Source organism: Copadichromis virginalis, linkage group LG6 (assembly GCF_057382275.1).
Source record: "Copadichromis virginalis isolate Kocher_CV1m ecotype Utaka linkage group LG6, C_Virginalis_male_GT1.1, whole genome shotgun sequence".
Classification (NCBI taxonomy): Eukaryota; Metazoa; Chordata; class Actinopteri; order Cichliformes; family Cichlidae; genus Copadichromis; species Copadichromis virginalis.
The window spans coordinates 35,734,076-35,760,374 of record NC_140623.1 but is presented as its reverse complement, the minus strand read 5'-3'; the positions used below and the strand labels follow the sequence as shown (position 1 = coordinate 35,760,374).

Below are 26,299 nucleotides of genomic sequence, written 5' to 3'. Positions count from 1 at the left end.
CATGGCCGCTGATGCGTGGTGCTCACTGAAGGCTGCAGCCGCAACAGATTTTGTTTACAGAATCTACAACCAGACTGCAGATGTCTATAAACTCTTAGGAAAAATTGTGTGTGTGTCTGTGTGTGTGTGCAAAACCAAGGGGAACCTATGTTTTGTGGCCAGCTTGAAAAAACAAATGAAAATGGAAAACCAATTTGAATCAAATACAGGCAGCATCTCAATTTCCTCCAACAAATTTACTTCACCAATTACACAGACATCAGCAAAAAGGACAGCTCTTGCTTTTGATGAGAAATTGCAATTACAAGAGCAGGAACTGTTTGACCATCCATGTCTGTCAGACTACACCCTTTATACCAAGCTTTGTTGGTATATTTAAAAATAATAAAAAAGTAAAGTCTGTTTGCTAGACAAATCAGCTAGGGCTGTGCGATATGACCAAAATCTCATATCCCGATATAAAACATCTATTGTCCGATAACGATATAAATCACAAAAATGTAACATTTTCTGTAAATTCTGTGAATCTCAGGTATGTGAAGTGTTTCCAGCTGGGCATAGTGTATCTGGAGTCGAGTGTTTTACCAATGCATTAAACTACACATTTCTAGACATAAGTTGTAACAGCCGCCGTTTTCTTTGTGAGTATTTATTACACGGCGTGCTGCGGGGAAAAGCCTGTTCTAACGTTTGACTCTAAGGTCTATTTTTTAGCACCTGACGGCTCTTTTTTCATTCTCATCCGTAAATAATCTGCTCTTTCACGTGATTCAGTTTATTTTGAAAAGTCTCAACAGGATCTTGAGCTTTATTGTGAAAGGCTTACGTGGAAAATAAACAAGCGGACACGTGATGGTTTTACCGTCGTTGTTGCTAACGACAATACATAAAAACAGGCGCTTGTCCGTCTGTAGTGTGGTTATATTAAATATAAGAGAAGGAGAGAACTTTAGGAAATGAATATAGCCACTACAGTGACCATCAAAACGATGAAAAAATATTGCCGTAAACAGTTTATTTTGCAACAGCACGAAACAAACGATAGCGTAAAATGAAACGATAGACGTTTTTATATCGTCATCCGATATATATCGTTATATCGAACAGCCCTAAAATCAGCTCAAACTCGATCACTTATCTGACTTTGAATTTATTTGAGTAGTCCTTAAATTTGAGATTTAGAAATACTCAAAGAATAAGAGCAGTTCCCACTCACCATCTAATACATTTCTATATGTCATAGAGCTGTTTGATTTGATTGGTTCTGGTGTATTTTACAGTATGATGGCGAGAATAAATGTCCTTCATCCTTTAAAGTAAATCAGATTTTTTTTTTGTTTACTTAAACCTAAAGCAGTTTTAATATAAAAGTATACATCCCAGGTAAATAATTAAACTGCGAGGTGTTGAACATCCTGGAAACCCATTTTTTTCATTCAGACTACTTACTGCAATAAATTGGGTTATCTACAAAGTGATAAATGTCCCTGATTATTTTATATCTGAGATTTCCTGATTTCTTTTATTGTCCTCGTGTTTATAACTGATATTAAGTTGGTTGGATTGACTGGGGGCTTGAGTTTAGCAACAATTACAATACATATGTGTTGTGGGGTTGTTTGCTTATGCTGCCAGTCAGTCAAATCCACACAGAACTCTTGAAAGAGACTAGTTACATTTTTGAGTGTCACAGTCTCAATAACTTCTTGATATGTACCTATTTCAAGGTCATGATTAGTGTATATTTAGTCATAAAAATGAAATGTTAAAAAAGAAGTATTTCAGATCTGGAAAGCAGCTTTTTAAGAGCTCCAAACAGATATAGTGGAAAAAGGGGACGTTTGACAGTTGTGACTGTGCCAGCTTGGCACGACTCCCCTTTCACTAAAATCAAACAATCAGTTCTTTCAATCAAAATGAAAAACTTACCCTCAATTGGGCAGTAGCGAGTGACCTTCTCAGGCATTAACTGCCCCTCCTTGTGTCTGCAGTACACCTCAGCGATCTGCTGCCGACACTCCTTGCTTTTGGCTCGAGACAGAGCTGAAATGGCTTCCTTTCCACTGATCTCACACTTAGGTGGCTGGTCGTAGGTCACCTCCAGAGTTGCTGCAGTTGCTTGCTTCCTGTGGGGATGCTGATGTCTGTGCTGTGACTGGGTCTGCTGCGCTTGCGAGGCATGGTAGCGCTGCTGCGGTCCTCCACCAACTGGATAAGAGGCGTTGTTGCCAACTGCCAGTGGCTGGTGGCCTAATGGCAGAACCTCATTTGAGCTGCGGCCCAGACCGGGGGAGCTGTCCCGCCAGGCCTGCTGCTGGGCGTGGGCCTTCTCCTGCAGATGCTCCCGCTGCTGCTTACTGCTGATGGCCCCTGCAGGCTGTCGGTGCGGCTGTGAGCGTGCACCAAAGTTACTATTGTCTATATTTTCAAAGTCTTTGGGCACAGAGTTCTCATTGTTGCTGTCGACTCTACTTTTCTCTTTTGGGCGGTGGGAGTAATATCCATCCTGGACATAGATAGGAAGGAGAAAGACAAGGGAAGCAACGGGTAAGGAGGAGGGAGGGGGGATAAGAAGAAGAAAAGGGGGACATAAACAAGGAAAACAAGATCAGAATTGAGTGAAAACAGCGCATATCAAGTGTTGGATTAACAATCAATGTGGCATGTAAGAGTGGGCAGCACTGCATTGAACCGTGAGGCATGAAATGAAGTAGCAAGGTATTATGTGTGAGGGCTACAAGGTGAAACCTAACTGGAGGTGAAGCAGGGCCGAGGGCGCTGCTGCTCTGTGCCATCATCAGATTAGCCCCGGTTTCAATTAAATTCTCCCTCAAATGGGCCCAGCACTCCGTAAACAGATTACCAAGTAGGGATAAAGAGCCAAAATATGACTGTCAGTTTGTGTATGTGTGTGCGCACATGTGTACAGTTTTTTCACTGGAGCCACATGAGAATCCCAAGAAATTGTAGCGTCGTGGCATCTGACTGGAAAAGCTGAACTTGTCTACATTTACCAAATAGTGTTTGCACATGTCTGAACGTACAATTTCAGTATCTTTCTAGTAGAATAGCCTGAAAGCGAAAAGAGGGGCACAGCAGAAAGAGGAAAAAGGGTAATGACTGATAGTGGGGAGTGCAAGGAAGGAGCGCTGACACCAGGCATGAGTTCTTCTCCCGGGAAGAGCCGGCGCGTTCCAGTGAAATGTGCTGTGATGCTTCAAATGAAAAACTAAGAAAGCTGCCTGCCTGCCACGCCACTGTCATCCCCCTTGCTAGGCACACAAGAGAGGGGGGAAAAAAGCGAGGGGGAAAGAAATGACAATAGCAGCCGTGAAAATATAAAGCTCAGAACAGCAGAGATCCCAGATGTGTTTCTCCATTTACAGACACAGAAAAGAGAAAAGATTGCTGGGGAGGTGGAGGGTGGGGTGGGCGCAATAAGATGTATGTGAGACAGAAAAGAAGGAGGTGAAGTGAGAGAAGCAAGCGAGAAGCCATTGTGAGCCGGCGGCTCGGCATGGAAATGTCTTTCCGGCCCTAAAGCAAGGCCCGTTATCAGCCCATCAACCTTCTCTCTCTGTAAACACCTTGTAGAAGCGCAATTACAGAGGTGGCTGGATGACACACTTTCACACTCAGAGAGTCAGAAGGAGGGCTGATATTATACAGGTGAGACAAAAAACAAAAACCTGGGTGAAAACAAGGCGAAGACAGCGTGCTTATCATCAGCTCCTTTTAAGCTTCTTCCTTGGCAGAGATTTGATTCTAACAACACTGAATTGAAGCTTTCTGCCTCTCCTCTCCTGAAATCTTTGCCTCTTCCCCCTGTCCTGCCCTTCACACTTCTCTTCACACATCCCGATTCCACACTTCTGCTCTGCTCCGTTCACCTCTCATCCCTTCTGCTCCACATATCGGTCCACTTCTCTCATCATCTGTTCCCCATTTCACGTCTCTCACACCTCCTTTACTACCACTCTCTTGCTTCCCTGTTATTATTCTCAACTTCATCCCCGCTCCTTCCGGTAACCTCGCCCATTCTCCTCTCCTCCTTGTCTTTCTCTACCTCCTTCGCCCTGCCAGTTTAAACAGAACATGTTTGTCTGAATGGCAGAACCTGCTAATCCTGCGTGTAACAGCTGCTTAGGCCAGTGATCACCTAAAAAGAAATCCTTACTTGCAGAGTTTCAAAGGGAATGCTTTAGAAGGCTAATCCATGCAGTGCAAGTCACTGGCTGTTTGCAGAGGTAGAATGAGTATGTGTGCACTCATGATTATGGGAGACTGGGCAAGCTTCTTGTGATTAAAAAAAAGAAATGTAGACTTGAGTGTGCAAGCAAAGTGGAGGCAGCATATGTTTGCCCTGGGGATACTCCCACTCTGACTCCTACAGTGAAAGATATGAGAAGATGAGGGACATGGTTAAATTGGAATAACGTTTGAGTGAGCAGAGGCAAAGTAAGAAACTTCAGCTGATCATCTGATTTAGTCCAAATACTAGCTGCGTGATTTTTTTTAAACTACTATTATGAAAATTGTTGTTTCTTAGGTGATTTCCGTTTCAGTGGATCCAGGAAGTTACTGATCAAAGCTAATCTGTGCTAAGCTTCACAAAGAAAACTCCTATTTAATAATTGTGTGGGGGAACTTTTCAAATCGAGCTCAACAGTTGGCATTCATTGATTGATTTCTTCCATTATTTAATCAGAGCTTTGTCTTGTAGCATCAAGAAAAAAAAAGAAGAAGCAACCTTTAAAGTTCTTTCGAATTGAGAATAATAAAGACAAACAGCCGAATCAGCAAGAGTCAGGTGTGGAAGCATCCACACTCCAAAAGCCAAATATATTCAGTTTGCAAACATGTAGACAAACACAGCAAATCATCACATTTGAGCAAATGTGTGGCATTAGTTTTTAGCATAGGATTACTCTATTTAAACTATTAACTCTTTTACCTCCCATAACTGCCCCCCCCCCACACACACACACTTAAAGGGATGGGAAGAAGATCACAGGTTTAGATTTCCTGCAATTAACTGACACTGCAAAGAGCCCCACACGGTTGGTCCCGTGTGGTCTAAAGTAGAAATGAGTAAGCTAGCAAAACAATCTTTACACTGGGCTCCCTTCTCCCTCCCCCTCTCCCTCCTCCTGTGAGTAAAGGACTCCAGTAGCTGCGCTGCTCTTTAATCTCAGGGACCAGGCACTAAGCAGGAAGCGGAGGGGCACAGAATTAATAGCGGTGGCGGCCATTGGAGACAGAGCTGCGTTAGGCTGCAGATGGGGCGGGGAGCTGGGGGGAGCTATCGATTGTTACAGGGGATATGTTTTCTGCTCCTTGGGAATGTCGGGGAAGCGAAGCCAGGATTGTCTGGCATGCAGTGAGGTGGTTGCGCAGGCCCGTGAACACACACACACACACACACACACACACACACACACACTTGCAGACAGTGAGCTTCCTGAGCTCTGCTGAGGACTGAGGCAAAAGCAGAGGGGGTAAACGTAAATGTACCCACTATCACTAGTGGGTACATTTAGAGAAAGCCTTGTGGAGCTGGGAATTTCAGAACCCCCTCTGGGGATGGCTTAGTCCATTTCTCAATACAGAGCTGGCCCTTTCCACTTTCCCTCATTTCCTCTGCCACAGGGGGAAATATTTCACCTGTCCTTTTTTGCTCTCTTTCTCTCTCATTTTCTCTCCATTCCCTGCAATCTCCCATGCAGCAGAAGAAAAAAAGCACATATCTCTCTCTCAGCACCTGTCCAGCTTCTCCCCTGTCCTCCTCCCCTCTGCCGTATCATCACTTGCTCTGGGAGGGAAAGCAGTTCATCTGCTCCACACCCTCCCCACCTCCCTAATGCCATCATTTGCTGTTGCAGCCTCACGGTAGATGTGAAGAAGAGCAAGGTAGCAGCACATATCAGTTTCACCCCACCCTCCCAGCCCGCTTCTTTTAAAAGACATCATTCCTATGGGGCCTGAGCTGAGACAAGCTCCTGTGTGTGCCAGGAAGCTGCGCTCTGTCAACACAAGCTGGTGTGTTGACAGCTTTGTGGGCAAAATGTACATAAACACGCAGTTGAGGTTTTTAAGAAGTACAGTACTGCCCATGCGTGAGTGAGTGGCTGCTATGTCAACTAAACAGCTTATAAGCCAACTTCTGCTACGACCTGCCCTCCATGTGGTTAACGAGCTCAGATTAATTACCTGAACTGAATCCCTGCAATACTCTGAGCAAGATGTGGCATCTGGCATGACACGGGAGACTGATATACTGACAGACTTAGTTCACAGCTGCTCAAGCACCTCAGGACAGAGCGTGGAGAGTCACGCAGGGTAGAGTGGGGACAACCTAAATGCTTCTTAGAGATTTTACTCATCATAGCTTATTAGCTGTGGAGGGGGTAAGAAAAGAAGCTTTTTCTTTATAAAGTAGCAAAGAAGGTTGACCTTCAATTCAAAACAAAGTGTCTGAAATCTTTCAAAGGGTCTAAAATGTAGTTTAACCCACAATGAGAACAGTCACATTTTACAAAGAGATATTTTCTGATGTTTTACTTGAGAAAAAAAAATCTCATGTGGCAGTTTTACTTGTTTGTATCCCAAAAGATGTTCAGTGTATTCTGTCCAGTACCTTTCTCTTTGTTATTTCCCCTTCAACACTCTTCTTTCCCGGAGGCTAAAACTGGAAGATGCTGGTCACAAGTTTACGCGTGATTAGCAGCAGCTCCTAATGAATAGTTCGGGTTTGACGTGCGCACAAGTCCCTGGAGCAAAAGTATCGGAAGCAGACTGTGTCTTTGTATGTGAGTGCAAATGTGTTACAAACATCTAAAAAAAATGATGTGAGCTTTCAGAGAAGGGAAGGAAGTTTGCTCTAGTTGAAAAGAAAGCAGAAATACATGTAAAACAGCTGAGTAAATGTTAAATATTTTCCAGATGTAATGATCCGGAGGCTGACCCTTGTGGGTATTCGGAACACGAGGGCAGAGGTGAACTCACTGCAGTAGACTTCCTGCTCCTTCCTGATGGACATGTTTGTAATATAATTATATGATTTTACTGGCTATATTTGAATGCATGAATTTAAGCTAGGCAAGGAGACAAAAAGCACAGACTTCTCCACTTGAAACCACAGACAGAAGGAAGAGACAAGTTTCTATTTCTAAAAAAAAAATTAGGACAGGAAAGCTTTGCATGAGAAGCTCGCCATCAAGATACACACAAAGAAACGTATTAACTCTGGGGGACTCTCCAGGGGGTTTCTTTAAGGCCGCAGTGGAATTAAAAAATACTTTTGCTTACTTCGCAATATGTTTGCATTCCATAACAGTACTTGTATTATGATCCCTTACAATAGTTTCCACAGAGCACCTCTTGTGTATCCACAATACTCAGCCCACTCAAAGAACTGTGTCCTTTGATTGCTTTATATATATAAAGAATCAAATCATGCCATTACTCCACGGTGGATTTTTATAAGCCCAATATATAGCTTTTTTCCACTCTTTCAGCAGTAATAACTTCATTTAGGTGTTTCGCATAACTGTGCACCGTTCTCTGACATCTGCTTAGTGTTCGACCACTCTTCCATGCTAAATTCCTCCAGTTACAAGATGTTTGTGGCTTTTCTTACATGTGCTGCCTATTTCAAATCTCCCACAACATTTTAATGGGATTCAAATCTCAGGCTTCGCCTAATCCATTCCATAACCCTTCATATCTTCTTTTAGAGCCATTCCTTTGTGGATTTGCTTGCATGCGGATCATTATTCCGGTGAAAGGCCCTCTTCTGGTTCCATTTCAGACTTCGGACACATGGCTTCATATAATCTTTAAGCAGTCTTTGATATGACGCAGAATTCATTGTTGGAACAGTGACCGCAAGCTTCTGAAAAAGCAAAACAATAGCAAACCACCATGATTCATAATCATTGCCAGGTTCTTTGTCTGAAAATCTTTGGTTTGTCTACAATTACTGAAAACACCAGTTCAGGTCGTCTGCACTGAATTCTATCTTTTAGACACCTCAGGAATTCACAGAGGATCACTGTGATGACAGTGTGATCCTGGGGGACCAATCACAGCGTGGGAAGTTAACAAAGGTACCTGCAAATACTTAAAGTCCCAGATTTGTAAGCAGGTCAAACATATTGTTTAATATACTTCAATAAATGCTGTCTTCTCTTTCCAGACCTGCACAGCTCTGCAGAGCTAAACTAATCACCTGCAGGATGTCTTTTTTTCTATCTAACGTAGGATAGTGTCGATATTCTCAACCAACTCTGCAATTTTGTTGTGGATAAACATATGAGCTGAATTATCGGTCATCTAACAGTATTATCTAAAAATGAAGAGGACAAGACAAAGGTTGTGTCAATAAAACATGACAGAAAAGTTTAACGGCCAATCCCCCTCCTGTCTCTTTGTCAGTTGGGTGTTTTTGGCCTTTATCCACCATATTCAGCCATGTTCAATAAACCCACCTTGCCGTTTAATCACCTTCCTCCTGCAATGCGGGAAATCATTTGCTGTTCTCTGTTTCTTACTTCATGTATTACTATAGATTTGTATTCCTGGCTTACACTCTGCACCATTAAAATCCTTATTGCTTGTTGTTTTGGGCATTTGAAATCGAGGAATTTAAGCTAATTCATCTCTTGCATTTACTATTAGTCACTCTGGATAACAACATCAGATAAATGTTTAAAATGTAAATGAGTCACTTAATGGACACAGTATAATTTAGAATCCACTCAATGCTGTGAAAATGACCTTAGGTGACTTCGACATTTGAAAAATTATAAAAAACTGTTTTTATATCAACATTTTTCTTTTCTCATACTTTCTGCCTAAAGTGGATTAAAGAGAAATAGAGTTGAGAGATAGCCTTAAATAACCCTAAAGATTTATTCTGACTGTGTACAGCAACAATGAAATTCATACCGAGAACAATGTTAGAGCTAAAATCCCCAAAGCATGAGGCAAAAATAAGGCTGGCACGCCTGAGTCTCATAAGGTTTGGTTTGCCTTCTCCTGTTAAAAATCTTTACTTGGAAGCTCAGAAGCTTACACAGATGGATTAATAAAAACACACACACGCACCACACAGTACTGTACACACAGACGTCTGAACACACACATGTGCACACCAGTCACATGTGAGCCTTGTTCAGTGCAAGTCACATTTGTCCTGAGGACTGCCTGTGTTTGTGTCTGTGGAGGAGCAAGAGCCCGGCAGAGTACTGAGAGTAATGCTGGGAGTGTTTCAGTTTTTATGTATAGCAGAAAGAACTGTAAAAAGAAAAAAGAAAAGTGCAATTTGCAAATTAATTTCCACCAAAATATTTCAATGCATGGCAAACAGCAAAAAATAGCTTACTAAACCATTAGCATTACTAAATCAAGACTTTGAAAAGAGGAAAATGCACCAGTTATTGTACAGTCATTGTTTTTTTTTTAAAATGACAATGTAAGACAATGTTTTTTTTGGTCAGCAACTACGGCCCATTACCCTGAAATCCTCGCACTGCTCCCTTACTCGAGTTGAGGCTTCTTCAAAAATGTAACACTGAGATAGCAATGCTTCCCAAACCAACAGCTAGCATCACACAACTAGTCAAAATGTGGCAAAAAACTATGTAGACTAAACAGTGAATGCAAACATGAGATAACTTGTAAAACCAGCTAACTATCTATGGGATTATGAAGTCAAAAAAAAATCTTACAGTAACTCGTTATTAAATGTGACAATGCCACACTTAAGACAGGTTGTTCTAAGCTGGTAGTCATTGTGATTAAAATATCTGGGACAAAATAGGTTTAAGCTATGGGGCACTGTTTGTAAACTGAAACACGCTGAAATTAACGGCAACATTTTTCCACATTTAGCTCAAAATCTTACAAAAATGTGTTTTTTCGAGTCATTTTTCTACAACATTTATTAAAATATTTACAAACATTTACAAGCACAATTGTAAATGTTAAATCTAAATATTATATTTAAATCTAAATGTTAAATCTAAATGTTACGGTAAACTAAATATTTAGCTAACATGCAAATTTATGGTACGGGTCAACGGAAATATCAAAATAAAAGCTTTATGTAAACCTCCGGTACTAAAGTGTGCCGCTAATTTTGACTAAGTATCTTTCTTTTCCAATTCCACCTAAAGCAAAAGAAAATTACTTTAAAATTGTAAATGCCGTCCAATGACTATCTTCACAAGAAATTCAATATAGATACGAACGCATGCAATTTCTGCAATACTGATATAGAGACTACAGAGCATCTTTTTTATTCATGTGAAAGTTCCACATCTTTTTGTGATGATTTTCAGTACTGGTTAACCTCCAAAAATATTGACTGCCCTTCTCTAACCTTTCAAGTAATTAGATTTAGCCTACAAAGAGAAAAAAAAAATAGAATTTGGGATTAACAACTTATTTATAGTTGCAAAATCTTTCACTCACAAATGTCGCTTCTTGAAAATTACTCTGATTTTTCCTGGCTTTAAAAATGAAGTCCTGCTGTGGAAGGCTTCATTAGACTTAAATAAAGCTCACACCTTACTTGAATTTTTGATGCAGCTTTTCAATTGATGTAGCTAGATTGTATGTGCATACTTTTTTTTTTTTTTTTACTTTTATATGATAGGTCACCTTACTGTACTTATATGCTCCTTTATGGTATTTCTGACCTATACTGTTCTTTTGTTCTTTGTTCGATGGCTGCTTTGTTCTTAACCACTTATACCTGTATACTTATACTTATACCTGATAGCCGCTAGTGGTCAGGTTGTGTGTCTGCTCTCCCCTGACGGTCACTTCTCACCGCCATGAGCTGCTTCACTTCTTGCCTACCAACATGTCCAGTGATTTAGCTGGACATGTGCTGCAGCGATTGTGCTGCTTAGGGTGCACTACTGCTGAACCTTTGGATGGCCGACAAAATGGCTATTCCGATGTTTTCAGCTAAATCGCTGGATTTAAATATAATATTTAGATCTAAAATTTAGATTTGACATTTATAATTGTGTTTTAAATATAAAAAGTTACAAATATTTTAGTAAATGTCGTAAAAAATGACACAAAGAAACATGTTTTTTTAAGGTTGCTACTTCTGACTGTATAATGCTAGTGAGAGTGGACATTATCGATATGGTTATCTCAGCCACTTAGCGTTGGCCATGAGCAAACATTTTACTGAGGGACAGCCAATGAAAAGACAGGCTGATTAAAGAGGGGCGACAAGGGAGCTATGACGGCTTGTGTCAATTAGAGGATGGACTCAATGGCTGCATTACAGCTCAATATAAGATGAATAAGCACTGATTTAGACTTCTTCAGGGAAACTTTGTATACCATGTGACATAACCTATGCAAGTGGCTGACACCATTGCTAGCATTTATGCTTGTGCTTGTGCATTATGTGGTAATTACATTGTGGTCTTGACCTGATGCAAGCTGATAGAAATAAATAAAATGCCGGGAGTATTTTCCCCTCTTGTGTCCCCACTATTTGCTGTTTCTTGACAAATATATTTGTCCCTCAAGTTTGTATATTTCCTCATGTCAATTCTGATAGCTTGGAAATATTTGAGTCAAACATTTAGAGTTGGGTCCATAATTTGGACAAAGACCTTTTCCACCTTTTTCCGATTTTGCCTCTGTATACCAATCCAGTTTCACGGAAGAATAGACTTCCAGCTGCAAAAAGCTTTCATGGGTTTTACAAAAATTAACCATTAACCTTTTAGGAATCGCAACCAATATAATTAATATTATAGTCCTCTCTATTTTAACAGGCTCAAAATTAAGTGGGCAAACCGTTTCATGAGCAGGTGAGGGCTATTCCTTTGTTATTTCAGGACAAATGAAGCAGACATAGTGTCGGAAGTTGATTCAAACTGTTGAATTTGTATTTTTAGCTTTTTATCATAATTTTTTAAATATGAGCTCCAAATAGAGGTCACTGCAAGTGAAAGACACACAAAGACAGAGAGAATTAATAAAGGTATGAGCAAGTTTGAAACAAAGTTTATCTTTTATCCAGAATAACAGGAAATTAAAGTATGGAGAAGGAGAAAAAGAGGTCATGATCCCAAGCATACCACATCCCTGTTGGCATGGGTATGTAAGGCTGCGTTTATTGATGATGTGACTGCTGACAGAAGTAGCAAAGTCAATTCTGAAGTGTACAGGAGTGTACTCTGCAAAACTGGTTGGGCAGCGTTTCACACTGCAAATGATAATGAGACAAAGCATAAAAGAAGCCCAAGAGTTTCTCAAGGCGAAGAAATGGGATATTCTTCTGATCTGATCTCAACCCAGTACAATATGTTTTTCAGGTATTACATGAAACGCTAAATGCAAAAGGAAGCAGCAGCTGGAGGTGACTGCAGTAAAGGCCTGGCACAGCATCTCAAAGGAGGAAACAAAGCATTTGGTGAAGCCAGGCAGTCATCTTCTGATTTTCATCCTCAAATTAAACAATCCTTAAATGTTAATGACTGCATTTACTTAAGAATTGGTGTAAAATACTTGAATTAATGCTCAAAATTTGCTCTTCACATATTGATCATGAATGTCTGACTGTCTGGTGTCTAACTATGCTCAGTCCTTTAAAACCATCATCATCGTTTTGTCCCCTGTCCTCCTCTACCTCGCAGATGGGTGAATGTTTGCAATTTACACATGACAACAGGAATCTAAATCACACAGCTTATATACAGTATATTAGGCCCATATCTCACAAGAGCATGAAAGTCCTTTAACAGGCTGTTAGAAGATACTGGCAATTCTCCCACTGTGTCTCTTTACCCTTTCTCTCTCTTATACCAACCTCTTATTTTCCTCTGTGAATAAACCCCCAGAACTTTACATCTCCAGCTTTGAATAGGCCCCATCAAGCGATTTCTGAGCCATATCTTGCAAGGGCATGAAAACGCCTTACTCCCCCCACTGCACACCTCCCTGTTCAGCCATGAAATGACACCCCTATTTAATCAATTGTGAATCATGAAATTTTGCACAAGAGACCCCTTTTCTTTGCACTTGACAGTGATTGAACTGCACAGCCATGCAATTCCATTCACCACGGCGATGAGAAGAAAAGCGGGTGGGGGAGGGGCTGCGTCTCTGTGTATAGTGTGTGTGTGAAAGATGAAGGCCCCGTGACATCATGGGTGCCCGCTAAAAGGAATGATAGGGTCTCTTCTATGCATTGAGACCACATGGTCCGACAGCACAGAGGGATCTTACTGCTAATGTATAGTAATGCAAAGGAGGTATGATACAAGGACCAAGGGCCCTTCACAAACATTTTACATACCATCCAAAGAGACCAGGGGATAAGAATAACAGAAAAGGGGAGGAAGGGTGTGGAAATGATAAACAGAGATTACACATAGAAGAGGTTGGGGGGGTAGTGTAGGATAAAGACCAAGAGAAAAAGCAGAACGGTAAGGAAAGGGCTGGGACATTTGCTTTCTTTCTACAGCATTAATAGTCTGGTGGAAGCAACACGTGAAATTATGATGTAAGCTCTGCAGTGAGTGTGTCAGAAAACAGCTGAAATACCAGGATTGTGTGTGGCATAGCAGTGATGCAGTATACCATGACCCTAGTGTGACCCTACTGGAGAAGTCAGACTGGATATGGCTCTACAGTAAACAATGCCCTTTCATGACTGTGATATACAGTAAGGATTGGGTTAAATACAGCGTGCATGTGCAAATTCACTCTTGTGCCTTGTGTTTCAGAATAACATGCTAATGATGTGCAAATATATCAAGGCCGTGCATTACGGTTTCACTTCCACTATGCAACCACAAATTCTGCAGGACAGGCCTCTAGAATCACATTATTGCGTAACATGAAAAACACAAAAACTCCCTGGTGACCAACTGGACTTTTTTGGGTGCAAATGTGCATTAAGTTAAAGAGCTGTGTCTGTTGCTTTTTGTGACAGAACAGGTAGTGACGTTTTTATCGGAGATGCCAAAAAGGACAAAAAAAAGGGGGCAGGAAGAAACATTTTGTTGCTTCAAACTTTTTTTACACATAAAAAAAACAGCTGAAATCGCAACAAAAGCAACACCTCATCATGCTTTTTTCACAGTAACATTACAAGCGTCAAATGTTCACTACTGATGACTCCCGAAGCTTCAAAGCTCAAAAAAGGGTATTTGGCACAGGCCTAAATTGCACCATGACAAACCTTCTAGAAATATTCAGAATTTTTAGAAATGTATTTAGTCATGCACACGGCTAGGCTCTGTGAATGGCAACGTCAATCTGACAAATGGTTGGGCAAGCCACCAGTTTCATGCTGAAGTATCTCAAAAACTATTTTCATCGATTGCCGTGAAATTGCAGACTTCCAGATGACGAACTCTGCTGCCTCTTTCTTGTAGTCTTGCATATACAGAAAAGATATACTGAGGATAATTTATAATCATTTGGATTCTCTTTCACTTTAACAAACATGAAAATGCAATTTGGCTAATACATTGGTTTAAATTCCCATTTTATCCTGGTTTGCCAGTGGGCCATGGGGGCAAAACTATTCTTGCTCACATACACATTTATAGTATATTTAGAATGATGGACTATTTATGAATAAGGATAACTTTATTGATCCCAGAGAGAAATTCACGTCTTGGCTCGTCTGCTATCTGTATGAGGCCATGTCACACATATGAATGATGTAATGCATTTAATATATGTCCAAAAAATAAGACAATGTGCAGAATACAGAGAAAGAGCCTCTGGGAAATAAGACAAACTGCTATAGCGTTTAGAAGAGGTGTATTTTATACAGGGTCCAGGCAGTCAGTGGAATAAAATATGGTGACAGAATATCTCTGCAGAGAAAGCTCAGTCACATCTGGGGTAGTATTACTCAATGGTTATAGTAGGAACTCTCCCTGGTTTTACTTCTTGCTATGGTACGCCTTTTTGATATTCTGACTGCTTTTATTTACAGCATGTTGTGCAGGGATTGCTCAGTAGGTAGAGTGTTTGCCCCGTGATCGGAAGGTCGGGGGTTCAAATCAAACCTGAGGTAACCCTGAGCAAGGTACTGTCTCTACACACTGCTCCCCGGGTGGTGGATTGGTAGCTGCCCACTGCTTCACTGAGTGAATAGGTTAAATGCAGAGGACTAAGCAATCCCCTACAGGATTAATAAAGTACACATTATTATTAAAATAACATATAAGTCTTTAGCCTATAGAAGAAAGCTGTAGCACCCAGAGTAATCCTCGGGGCATCTTCCAGAGCTGATAAATGAAAATGACGCAGAAGGAGCAAAAAATGCATTGACTGACAGCAGTTCTGAGACAGGCAGCTGGAGTTGACTCTTGTCTCATCCACTGGCTCTGTCCACTGTGTGTGTGCTGTCTGCGTGTTTTGGACCAATTTCCATGTACTGGTTGACTAATATTGTGGTTTGCTAAGAAGTAACAACCCCCTAGAAGTGGTGAGGGAAATACTAGTATTTTACTAGGTCAATCCGTGACACTAATTAGGGAATATGTGTATCTGTGCGTTGCAGACTTTGTGAACGTAGCCTTCGAACCAAGCTAGTTTCTGTTAACTGATAAATTAGCGCTTCACCCTTCCATACATAAGAGGCAAATGCTGGCTCTAAGAAAAAACAAAACAAAACAAAAAACCCAACATGGTGGCGAGCAAAACGCTAATGCTGAAGCTGCAAAATGTGTGATGTCATGGTGGATGCGTCCTCCTTTTATAGTGAAAACCGACACGGGGAACACAGCGAACATGTAAGCTTCAACTTGAAATTCAAACAGGGATCTTTTATTGCAATGAGAACAGAATGAGAACAGCACAGGCTCATGGAAACATACAGTAAACCAACAAATACTCCTTGTGTAACACTGTTAATCTGTTAAAAGGTTCCTGGATTAGTGCTAACAGATTGGCACCAGAAAACAAAAAAAAATCACCTTTTTCTTGTGCCACAGCCTAATTTTCTCCCTGCTGTTTCATAATTTTCTTTATAGGTTTTGCTTCCTGATTAACAAACATGAAACAAACACTTTCTGTGTGAGATAATCACAGCTCGGGGTATTAGTTCAAATTGTTTTGATCTAGTGACTAATACACATGTTGTCATGGGGATGAAAGGCACCTGTTAATTACACGGATAAATTTAGCTGCATCTCTTGCCACACATGCTTTAACTTGTTCTCCTCTTTACTCAGTGTAAATGTAAAGAATGGTACATGACTACATCAAGGACCATGCAATAACAGTAGATATTTTGCTGGGGAACGATTTTGCAAATGGCAAAAACAAGACCCCAGTGACCCATCACATGGACTCTTCGCCCTCCTGCCCTCTGGGAGGCGCTACAGGAGCCTCCGGACTAAGACCACCAGGTACCGGAACAGCTTCTTCCCCACAGCTGTCAGACTCCTGAACTCTGCCTCCTGACATCTGACCCACGTTAAACTCATGGACTGAACATACACACACACAAAATGGACAACTGTACCCTCAAACACACAATAATAACATGGAGTGAACCACCACTCACAACCACTAGCACTTTATATAGCCTCTGTAGAAATTATCCACACCCTCACCTATCTTAACTGCACTACTGTATAGCTGTATTGCCAGTGACCTGGGTCGCACTAATACAACAAACATGCGTATTATGAACAGAAGTTACGTTCCTATCTTGTCCATTTATACCCGGATTGCAAATTAATTCTGGAGAACTGACAGACTCACAGTGAAAAGGTGATGAAAAGATAGTTAGGATGCATAATGTTCTTGCTTGTTCTTACAGGCCAAACTACAGATTGCTACAGGAAAGATAAAGGAGGAGTTATAGCTGAGAGTATTTATCTCTCCATGTATGCAAAACCATTTAGCTGAGATTAGACAACTTCCTGAGCTAAAGGTAGATGACTGAATCATACGATCCTTCGGGATAAAGAAGCTTAGAGATTTATTTGGCTTCACTCAGGTGTCAATCATAATGTTTTATTTAAATATTATAAAGGAGACATAAACTGGTATTTTCTAATGCCGCCAACGAAAAAAGATTTGCAATCTTTTCATTGGGTCAAAATGAGTTGACACAAAGCATCATCTGTTCAAGTCTCAAAGCAAAAGTCTATATCGCTGTTCAGCAATCAATATATGAGGCCCTCACAAGGTTATGCAAGAGCTAATAATTACACGGTCAGGGAGAATTGACACATGTTAAATTGTCAATTTTAGATAGCGGCAAGACTTAATGAAAATGTCTAAAACGGGAGGAAATAGTGTTTTCTGCACTCCTGTTTGTTTAGTCCACCTACATGGCGAATTTTGCATTGTGATGGCAAGAGCGAGAGAAGCAGTCTGTTCTTACTGTTGCTTTTGATCCTTTTATTTTATTTTATTTTCCAAAAATGGTGTTTGTTCTGAGTTGAACCAATTCTACCCAAAAAACAGCCCTGAAAGAGGTCCTTCAGAGGCCGTTTGTGAAGTCTGAACACGCACAAACCTGCAGGCCGCCCTAAAAGAACTGCAAGTTCCCGCAGTAGATAACAAATAATCGGTGACTTAATTTATTCACTTCAGTTGTGGTTAGTTGTTCAGCTTCATAATTATGTTTAAAACATGAAATTATATTTATTGTTACAGAGTCATTTTTGTTGTTATATATTGGGTGGTATAACATTGCTAACTAACAGTAGATTTGTGAAAAATAGGCAAAGGTCTTGAATTAGACGATGAAAGAAGAAACGGCTTCACTATTGCGTGGCAAATATTTTTCTTGGAGGATTAGATTGGGTTCCCTTACTGCTATTTGCCTACCACTGCATTACAGTATGAATGAAGATCCCTTAAGAGGGCCAATTATTTCCCCAGGAGATAATTTAAGTCTGGTCCCTTATAATGATTTCATCTCAGACAGACAGAAAACAGTTGGTGCTGTCATGCAGGAATCAGAAATCGTGTGCAGAGGAAGTTTCTGGTTGGATATCTGCTGAGAGAATTGGGGGTGCAAATCTGTCAGGGTGCAGCACAAATGTTTACTGAAGCAGAAAAACTCTAAAAATTACTTTTTCAAAAGTGTGAATGGTTCAGTTGTTACATTTACATTTGCTTAATGCATTCTGCATGCTGAGCAGTTAAACATTCGTCTTGAATATAATTTTCCAAATGATTATAATCAATTCATTTGGAAGTCACGTCAGATTTGCATTTGAACAAAAAATGCACACAAACGAATGACTTTTCTCCAAACAGCTGTGATCCTGTGAGACACACTGCCAATGTGTAACACGTTTATGCTGTCGCCTCTAAAAATGTAATAAAATAGACTTAAATAACAATCTACTGCTTTAGAGGAATGCAGTTAATAACTGTCTAAAGTCACAGAAGTCCAGAAGTTATCTGTCAAGCAGAATGACAGGTAGATAAAGATCAGAGCAAAACAGGGAAAGCAGTTGGAGGGGAAGAAAGTGAAGGTGAGGAGTTAAGAACCTAAGCTAGCAATAACGAAAGCACAGATGGCTGATACGATCTTCAGGCCTGACACCCAGATCATTAAAACTTCTAAATGATTGAAGGCCCCACTGTCCAACAGAGACAATCCTGAGGCACAGAGGTGATTTCAGCCTTTAAGCAGTTTTCACAGTTATCAGAAACACACACAGAAAAAAAATCAACAGGCCACAATAATAGAATTTACAGAATGAAAATTTTGCACTATGGCTTTGAAAAAAACAACAAAACAAAAAACACATCAATTTGTAACAGAATGTTTTTCTTTTATAAAATCTAGAGATTTCACTGCTTAACTACAGTTTTACCAGGGTCACAAAGGTTCTCTAAAATAACACTTTTCTTGGCATTTTATGGGAAATACAGAACATAATGGTGAGTTTGAGGCATCATTGCGCTTGATTAAAGATCAGATAAGAGAGATTTGAAACACTGACCTAGCAACAAACAAGTTGCTCTGTAAAGATGTTGTAAAGTTATGCCATTCTTAGCAGACAATAACATCACACTCCCGCTGTGTGTCATAATCAGAGCTTGTCTTTGTGAGATCCTCCCTTTGAAACTGTTTGCCCTCCACACATTTACAGAGATCAAAGTAAAAGTTAAAGTGAGATGGGAGAGTGCTGTTCTCAGTGTTCAACTGGTGTCTCAAAAAAAATAAGAGAATGAAATATATATCGTATTTTCCACACTAATAGGTGCATTTAAAATCCTTCAATTTTCTCAAAAATTGACAGTGCGCCTTATAATCCGGTGCACCTTGTGTATGAATTCTGGTTGTGCTTACTGACCTCGAACCGATTTTATGTGGTACACAGCGCTCAAAATCTGTCAAAACATTTTTTGTTTTAGCACGACTTTGGTAAGCTATGAAGCAGCACTGCTTGATGGATTGATGGATTTTCTCTCTTTTTTTTTTGCCTGTCCCGCCAATATGTGACTTTTTATTCATGCCAAACTCTGAGTGGAATGAGTGGACTGCCTTTAATACCGATAAGATCAACCTATTTTTGCATATATTTAAAACACACTTTTGGCATCATTTACATAGACGCAACATCAGATTCTGTGGAAACTGTTAAATTAACTGCCAAGGTTCTAGAGAACAAGTAAGCTTTTCCCCTCAGTGTTGACTTTTCAAAACTAATCCCACCTCAAAACACCATGGAGTCTCTCTAAAATCTCACCAAACCTTTTAAACCCAACATCAAAAGACAGCAGGGCTGCCTGACCAGGCCACACCCAAAACAAGCTGCAACACAATCTGGTCAAATTACAATGTTCACCTCCCCCATTTCTACCCTTAAAGGGCACCTTAATATCCCCTCCACCACCTGGCTGGCATCAAAGCCTAAAAACCCAGCGCTTTGCAGGACACATCAGCAACATTTCTGGCTCTCATTTCCTTCTCCACAGCAGGGGTGCGCAGGGACATGCCAAGCCCGGCTCAGTGTGAAAGAGGTAAAGATGGAGGTAGACAGGGAGTCTCTTTTGCAGCCAATAATGTCTGTAATTTGTCCACAGATTGAGGCCAGAAGAGACAAAGAAAAGCCCTCAGACACCACTCATTTAGTTGAAAGCACATTTATGAGCTTGTGTTTGTGTGTGTGTGTGTGTAATTAGCAGCAATGCGTTACAGCCATCTTGCTTAACAGAGGGGTTGCTGGACACCAGGATTTCTTCATCGCCCCCATCCGAGCTGTACAGTTTGGCATGGACAGATGTTTCCACATATACACATATGAACACAAAGATACACGCAGATGGATGTGTGATGTAAAACTGCACTGACTCGCACACAGCAGGGACACACAGGCTTTTTCTTCACTGTCTCTCCTCTAGCCTTTCCTGCTGGCCTTGTATGGCCTCTACACACCCACCATATGCTAATGGCTAGAAGAGAGCTATAATTTGTAAATGATTTAACCTTTTAATAGAGAAAAGATGAGGTTGGCTACAACTGAGTCCCTCTGGATGTAAAGTCAGAGAGGAAAAATATGGACTGGAGCAGTGATTTAGACATCATATAATTGTACTGTCCAATCATCTGTGCAGTTCATATACTGAAGTGATTTGTCTGCTGTATGTGTGCTGTGTGCATGCCTACATGTGCACTTGTTGGTGATCCTTACTTGAGGATATCGTGTGCATCCTTGCGTGTGTGTGTTTGTGTGGTTTTCAAAACAAGCTGGTGCCAAGGCTTAGCTGATAGGCTAATTAAGCTCACCACAGGGAATAAATGTTTCCTCTCTGCCTGCCATTTGTCACACCTGGCACGGAAATGTCACTACGAAAAGAAACACACACACACACACACACACACACACACACACACACACACACACACACACACACACACACCCCGAGCAGAAGACACACGCAGTGTGAGAAGTGCTGAGGCGACAGAGCTAGTGTGTGAAAATAAGTGAAAGGGGGGGGGGGGGAAAAACACACGAGCAGGAAACTAAAAAAGAAACAAATGAGACACAGATGTACAGCAGGAGAGAAAAACATGCAGGGAATTGTGCAAATGAGAGACAGTGGTCGCCCCATGATCGGAAGGTCGGCGGTTCGAATCCACTTAACGGCTACCCTGAGGTACCCCTGAGCAAGGTACCGTCCCTACACACTGCTCCCCGGGCGCCTGCTTAGTGGGCTGCCCACTGCTTCACTGAGTGAATGGGTCAAATGCAGAGAAAAACAAGTAATTTCCCCATGGGGATCAATAAAGTATCCATTATTATTATTATTATTATTAAAAATGATTAAAAAATATTAGTGGGGGGAAGAAAAACTTTCTAAGCTCTGCCAGACAACATCATCATCATTATGATCAAACGGCATTGAGCCTCATTAGTATGACGTTGCTGCTAAATAAAATGTGAATAAGTGCTTCTTTCAAGTACAGTCATGTTAACATATTCCGCAGGACAAGATTACAAAATTAATTGAGCCTTTGTAACTCATAAATCACAACATCTCATTGCTGTGGCAAATCTGATGCATTCATTTTTATTTATGATTGTTTTCATCAGCTGATAGTGTAATACGGGTGACATATAGTTACGACTCCCATCTGGGCTTTGCACTCGTGGCGCATACACCTCTGAATCAACAGCCCACAGTTTTTATTCTTCTTCTGTTTTATACCTTTTTAAAGTTTTAGCTCAAAGCCAATACTTTGTCTTCAAAATGTCATAAACCAGCTAATGGTCTGTGACAAAAATGGGTCATGCAAAATGTTAGCAAAGATGAAATATTTATCAGAAACAAGAGGTGCACATAAAGCGTAGTAATCCGCAGTGTCGGCAGTGTAATTGTGTAAGGACGTAGTGTAGTGTTGTAAGGTGCTGACGCCAGAGACAAGCAAGGGACACGCGAGACCACCCACTCACACTCCGACACCAAAATGAACCAGAACAGATTGCAGAATATTAAATAAACCCAGTAAATACAAATCAACCTACAGAGCAGGAGCCTTCACAAAAAGCAGATTCTGCACATGAAAGTGAATTTGAAAAATCCTTTCCATTGTCTCAGTCGTTCCTTGAATAAATCCCTGCATAGTCTGACGACAAAATCTAAACTCCTTGTTTGGTGGATTCAAAAGTTCTGCAGGAGCTAATAAAATGAAAGCTTTTCGTGCACTTTCTTCAGTGAAGTGCAGTGCTGTGATATTTCCTAGTAATAACACATAGGGGTTGTTGATCGGACAAAACGGTGGTTCAAAAAAACAAACCACATATATAAAGACACCTATTTGATTTGGCAAATGCATGCCGGCAAATGTGTGCTGTTATGACCCAACCTGTGGGTAAAGACAATATCCTTTCTTATTTTGTCTCGTCTTATTTGTCGCTAACATGTTGTTTTGGTTGTCACGTTCCACGGGATAAAAGCGATCGATTGTTGTGGCCGATGCGGATAATGACACCTGAGCCCACAATGGTCAGGACAGCGGTTTTCCTGTTAGGTACTGTGTGTGCCGTGTTACACTTCAGCTTACCCTCCATTTTTCTCTTTCAGACTCTCACACACCCACAGATGAGCTTCTTCACACTGAAATCTGCTGTTTATTACAGGCGTGACAGCTTAAGTGGAGTGTAGCCCCACAGCCATTGTAACAGTATCACCAATAACTACCAGTCCCGACCCTGCTGCTGCTGCTGTAAAGTTGAGCAGAGCACCACACACCTAACAGTCCACAGGAGATTTGAGGTTGTGGTAAGTGATGATGACAGAAATTATGTAAAGCCTCCTCCAGCTGACATGAGTTTTGGGGAGAAATTGAGAGAACGGGGAAAAAACTACCCTCCTACTGTTGTAACCATCTCTTGTTAGATTGAAACAAATGACCTGGTGATGTCGTTGTGGCGCACAGCAGTGAAATAGATGCTTTCTGAGCAAACACTCCATGCGTGGATTACACAGTGCAGGGCTGAGTGCTGGAGTGTGGCGCACAAGTGTTGGGGGGTAATTTACTTTCATTTCAGCTTGCTTGAAAATGTAAACTGAAACTGCTGTTCATTTGCAAGCGATTATTGCCCAATAGATTAGATATAACATCCTTTTCGGAGCAGAAGTTTTGCATTGTTCAAACTTTTATCGAATCCAGCTCTCAGAATTGATTGCAATTGAAAATAAAGTGAGTTCTTATTGGCCAAACAGTGCGAGGATGCACGCGGGTGTAATGTTGTCAGAGCACATGGAAATTACCGTAGCTGTGCAAGTCAATGACGATTGTGAAGCCTCCGCATTAGAGATGCTGCGCCTGACTTGCTCTTTTTTTCCACCCAGTGCTGAAATTAATGCATGCCACATGGTGTTATTTCCACGGATCACTTCAAAGGGAAGTAGAATCAAAGATCTTGTACTTTATGGAAGCACACTGGCATCAGAGGCTTACTGATACTCGCCTTTTTCATCTTTGTTCCATGGAGTCCTCTTATCAGCCTCTTGTCAACATGTCACTTAGTCATCCTTAACTAACACCAATCTTGGTACCAGCTGTCCTTTCTTCCTTCTCCTCCCTTCCTCCTCTTGGGCTGCCTCTCGTTGTTCATGCCATCTCTCTCCCCCCGTGTTGACAATCGACACATTACCATTGCTGTCATCTGCTCTAAGTCGCAATCCGTGCAGTCCAACAGCACCCGTATGGTCCCAACCTGTCCAGCACAGCAGAAAAAGGCGGGGCCCATATGGAGGGAGCTTTCTCACAGAGGGAATGTATCCTGGATGGCAGTGGGGACAGTAGCTAGATGATGCTTATAGACCGGTGACTGTTGTGCTGTAATGATGTGGAAACGTAAGCTGCTTAAACTGCAAGGTGGGACTATTTTCTTGCATTCTGTCTCCTTTCTTTTCATTTTTATTTCAGAGTTTTCTCAGGAAGTTTAAAGAACAGAACATCACTCATATCAGATGAGTTACAGCCTATTCAGTTGATTTTTTCATGACACCTTAACCCCTTCTGAATCTGCAGCATCCTTCTTTTTTGTATGCACCACTGAAACTTCTCTCCATACGCTCCACCAGTTAATACTGAGACAACAACAGCTCACTGTGTTGTCATTAAAGACCAATGTTCCCATGCAGCAGTGATAAAAGAGGAGAAGAGCAGAAATCAGACAGTATATGAGCTTGCACCTCTTAATCTCTCCTCCTCCGGCTCAGCCTAACTGACATTTTCTTAATTTATTCCTCTCAGGATTCCAACATTTTAATTAGGTCACTCCAAATCTCCTCCCACGCAGCGTTATTCCGAAAAACTTTTTTATTTCATCATATTTGTCATTTGCCTGCTTCTTCTCTCATTCTCTCTCTTTTCATTTCCTTTTTCGTACTTGTCAGTTTTGCTCAGTGGGTTATCTCACTAATGATGTACGGTAGTTTTCCGACCTGCTCCTGCCAAAAGTAAATACAGCAGAGGTAAATACATAATTGAATCGTGGAAATACATTTTTAAAAAGTGGGTTTAAATAAAGAAATGTCTTCTCGGTATTTATGTATTAGAAAAAAATGTAAAGATTAGTGGAAATAAATAGTTGAAGTGCTTCTGTCAACTTTAAATTGGCTATGGTCTGTGCTGTATATGTGCTTATATATGTTAATGTAGGTTAGTGTCTGCAGTGTGTGTGGAGGCGTGACATCATATTTTGCATAAGTGTCTCCTTGAGACCTTATACAAAGTTCCTATGGCTCCCTGCACTATGCACACCTCTGTGTGTGTGTGTAGTTGTACTCTGAGAGTTTTTTTGTTCTCTACTATAAGAGAAAATATGTTCTGTATAATCTGTAAGTTGTTTCTGAGTGTGGCAGGAGTTCTGGCTTATCTCCAGCCTCAATGGAAACAAGAGGAAATTACTTTTCTGCAAAGCATCAGACATGGCAAAATCCTTACCACGTTTTCCAGTGGCGCAGCAGGACATACACTGCGACTTAAGTGCTTTGCTGAAGGGGCCTAACACAGAACAGAAACAGTTCTCTTCTGGTTGCAATTCCCTTTAATGATCAGTCAGTAGGAGTAAGTGCCCTAAAACACCACGCTGACAGATGACTGTTTGGTATGGTGACTGTTAGGTCGTGGTAAAATGTCTCCATGCGACCGTCACTAGTAGTTTTGGTAGCGTGTACGGCTGTTTTGTCTATTGCCACTCATGTTTCGGCTGATGTTTTGGTCGAGTGATATGATGCATGGCACATAAGTCAATAAACTGTAATTAGGAACTGCAAAGAAAGAGATGAGAGATGTTATAATCATAACCACATGAAAGCAGTTTTAAACTGGTTTCGACATTCAATCTGTGAATGTCCACACCAGATATGGGTCCCTCCATTGAGGTCATTAAGAATTTTTAATGCAGTAAACACGCTAGTGTAACATGATGCTAAGAGATGGACCAAAAGCTTAAAAAAGTCAGTATGGAATTCCACGCTGAGAGTCAGGAGGACAGAGGACTTGTTTGGGACTTACCTCTTCTGTCCAGCTAGCTAGCTAGTGAATAATTAGATTATTGATCTAGTAATGATTTGTTGATTGTTAATATTAAAATCCAACTTGGGCTTGATGGCCTTTTGATACTCCTTTCTTATCTCGTTTCTGAGTATCAGGGTCATATCACTCACGCTACACTTAATGTAACTGAAATGCTGCATTTTCAAGCAGAGAAAGGTGAATTAACCTCCCAGGACCTGGCATCACATTTTGGGATGCCTGGACCAAAATACGTAATTTTTCTCTACAAGGTCCTGATATCCACTTACGAGGACATTATACTGTCACTGTTCTATCAAAATTTAAAATGAATGTCCTCATATGTGGATCTCATTTTTCTCAGAAACAAAAATTCGGTAAAAAAAAAAAAAATCTAGTAATTCTTTGTTTTTAAATTCATCAGGTCCCAATCAACCCAAATAGCAAAGAAAAATCAAAAATGCATGCCATGAAAGAGTTCGGGTCTTAGGAGGTTAAATATAAAAACTCATTTAGTTGACCCACTAAGGAAGTTCTTTTGGGTCTTGTATTCCTTACAGTTGTATTCTCGCTCTCAGGAAAAAACGTAAGGACTGACTGCACTGTGAGACTTTGGATTTAAGAATTTCCTGGCTTAGTTTTGTCTGCTGCTTCTTTTCCTGTTATGGAGTTGGGATGTAGCCAGGGGAAATTCAAGTCTTCCATATCCACTTGCACACTTGTAGTTACGAAAAGACACAGACATCTGTACACTCAGCCACACAGATAAATAAATATACACCTGAT

At 40.8% G+C, this 26,299-nt stretch overlaps 1 protein-coding gene across 1 annotated transcript in view; it reads right to left on the bottom strand.

Moving 5' to 3' along the window:
- The window catches only part of xylt1 (xylosyltransferase I), a 77,843-nt gene that overhangs the window by 34,386 nt on the left and 17,158 nt on the right, over nucleotides 1–26,299 (bottom strand). The window contains exon 2 of the mRNA XM_085460188.1: nucleotides 1,930–2,506. Within this exon, the coding sequence (XP_085316314.1) occupies nucleotides 1,930–2,506 (577 nt within the window). The remainder of the gene's footprint in view (nucleotides 1–1,929; nucleotides 2,507–26,299) is intronic.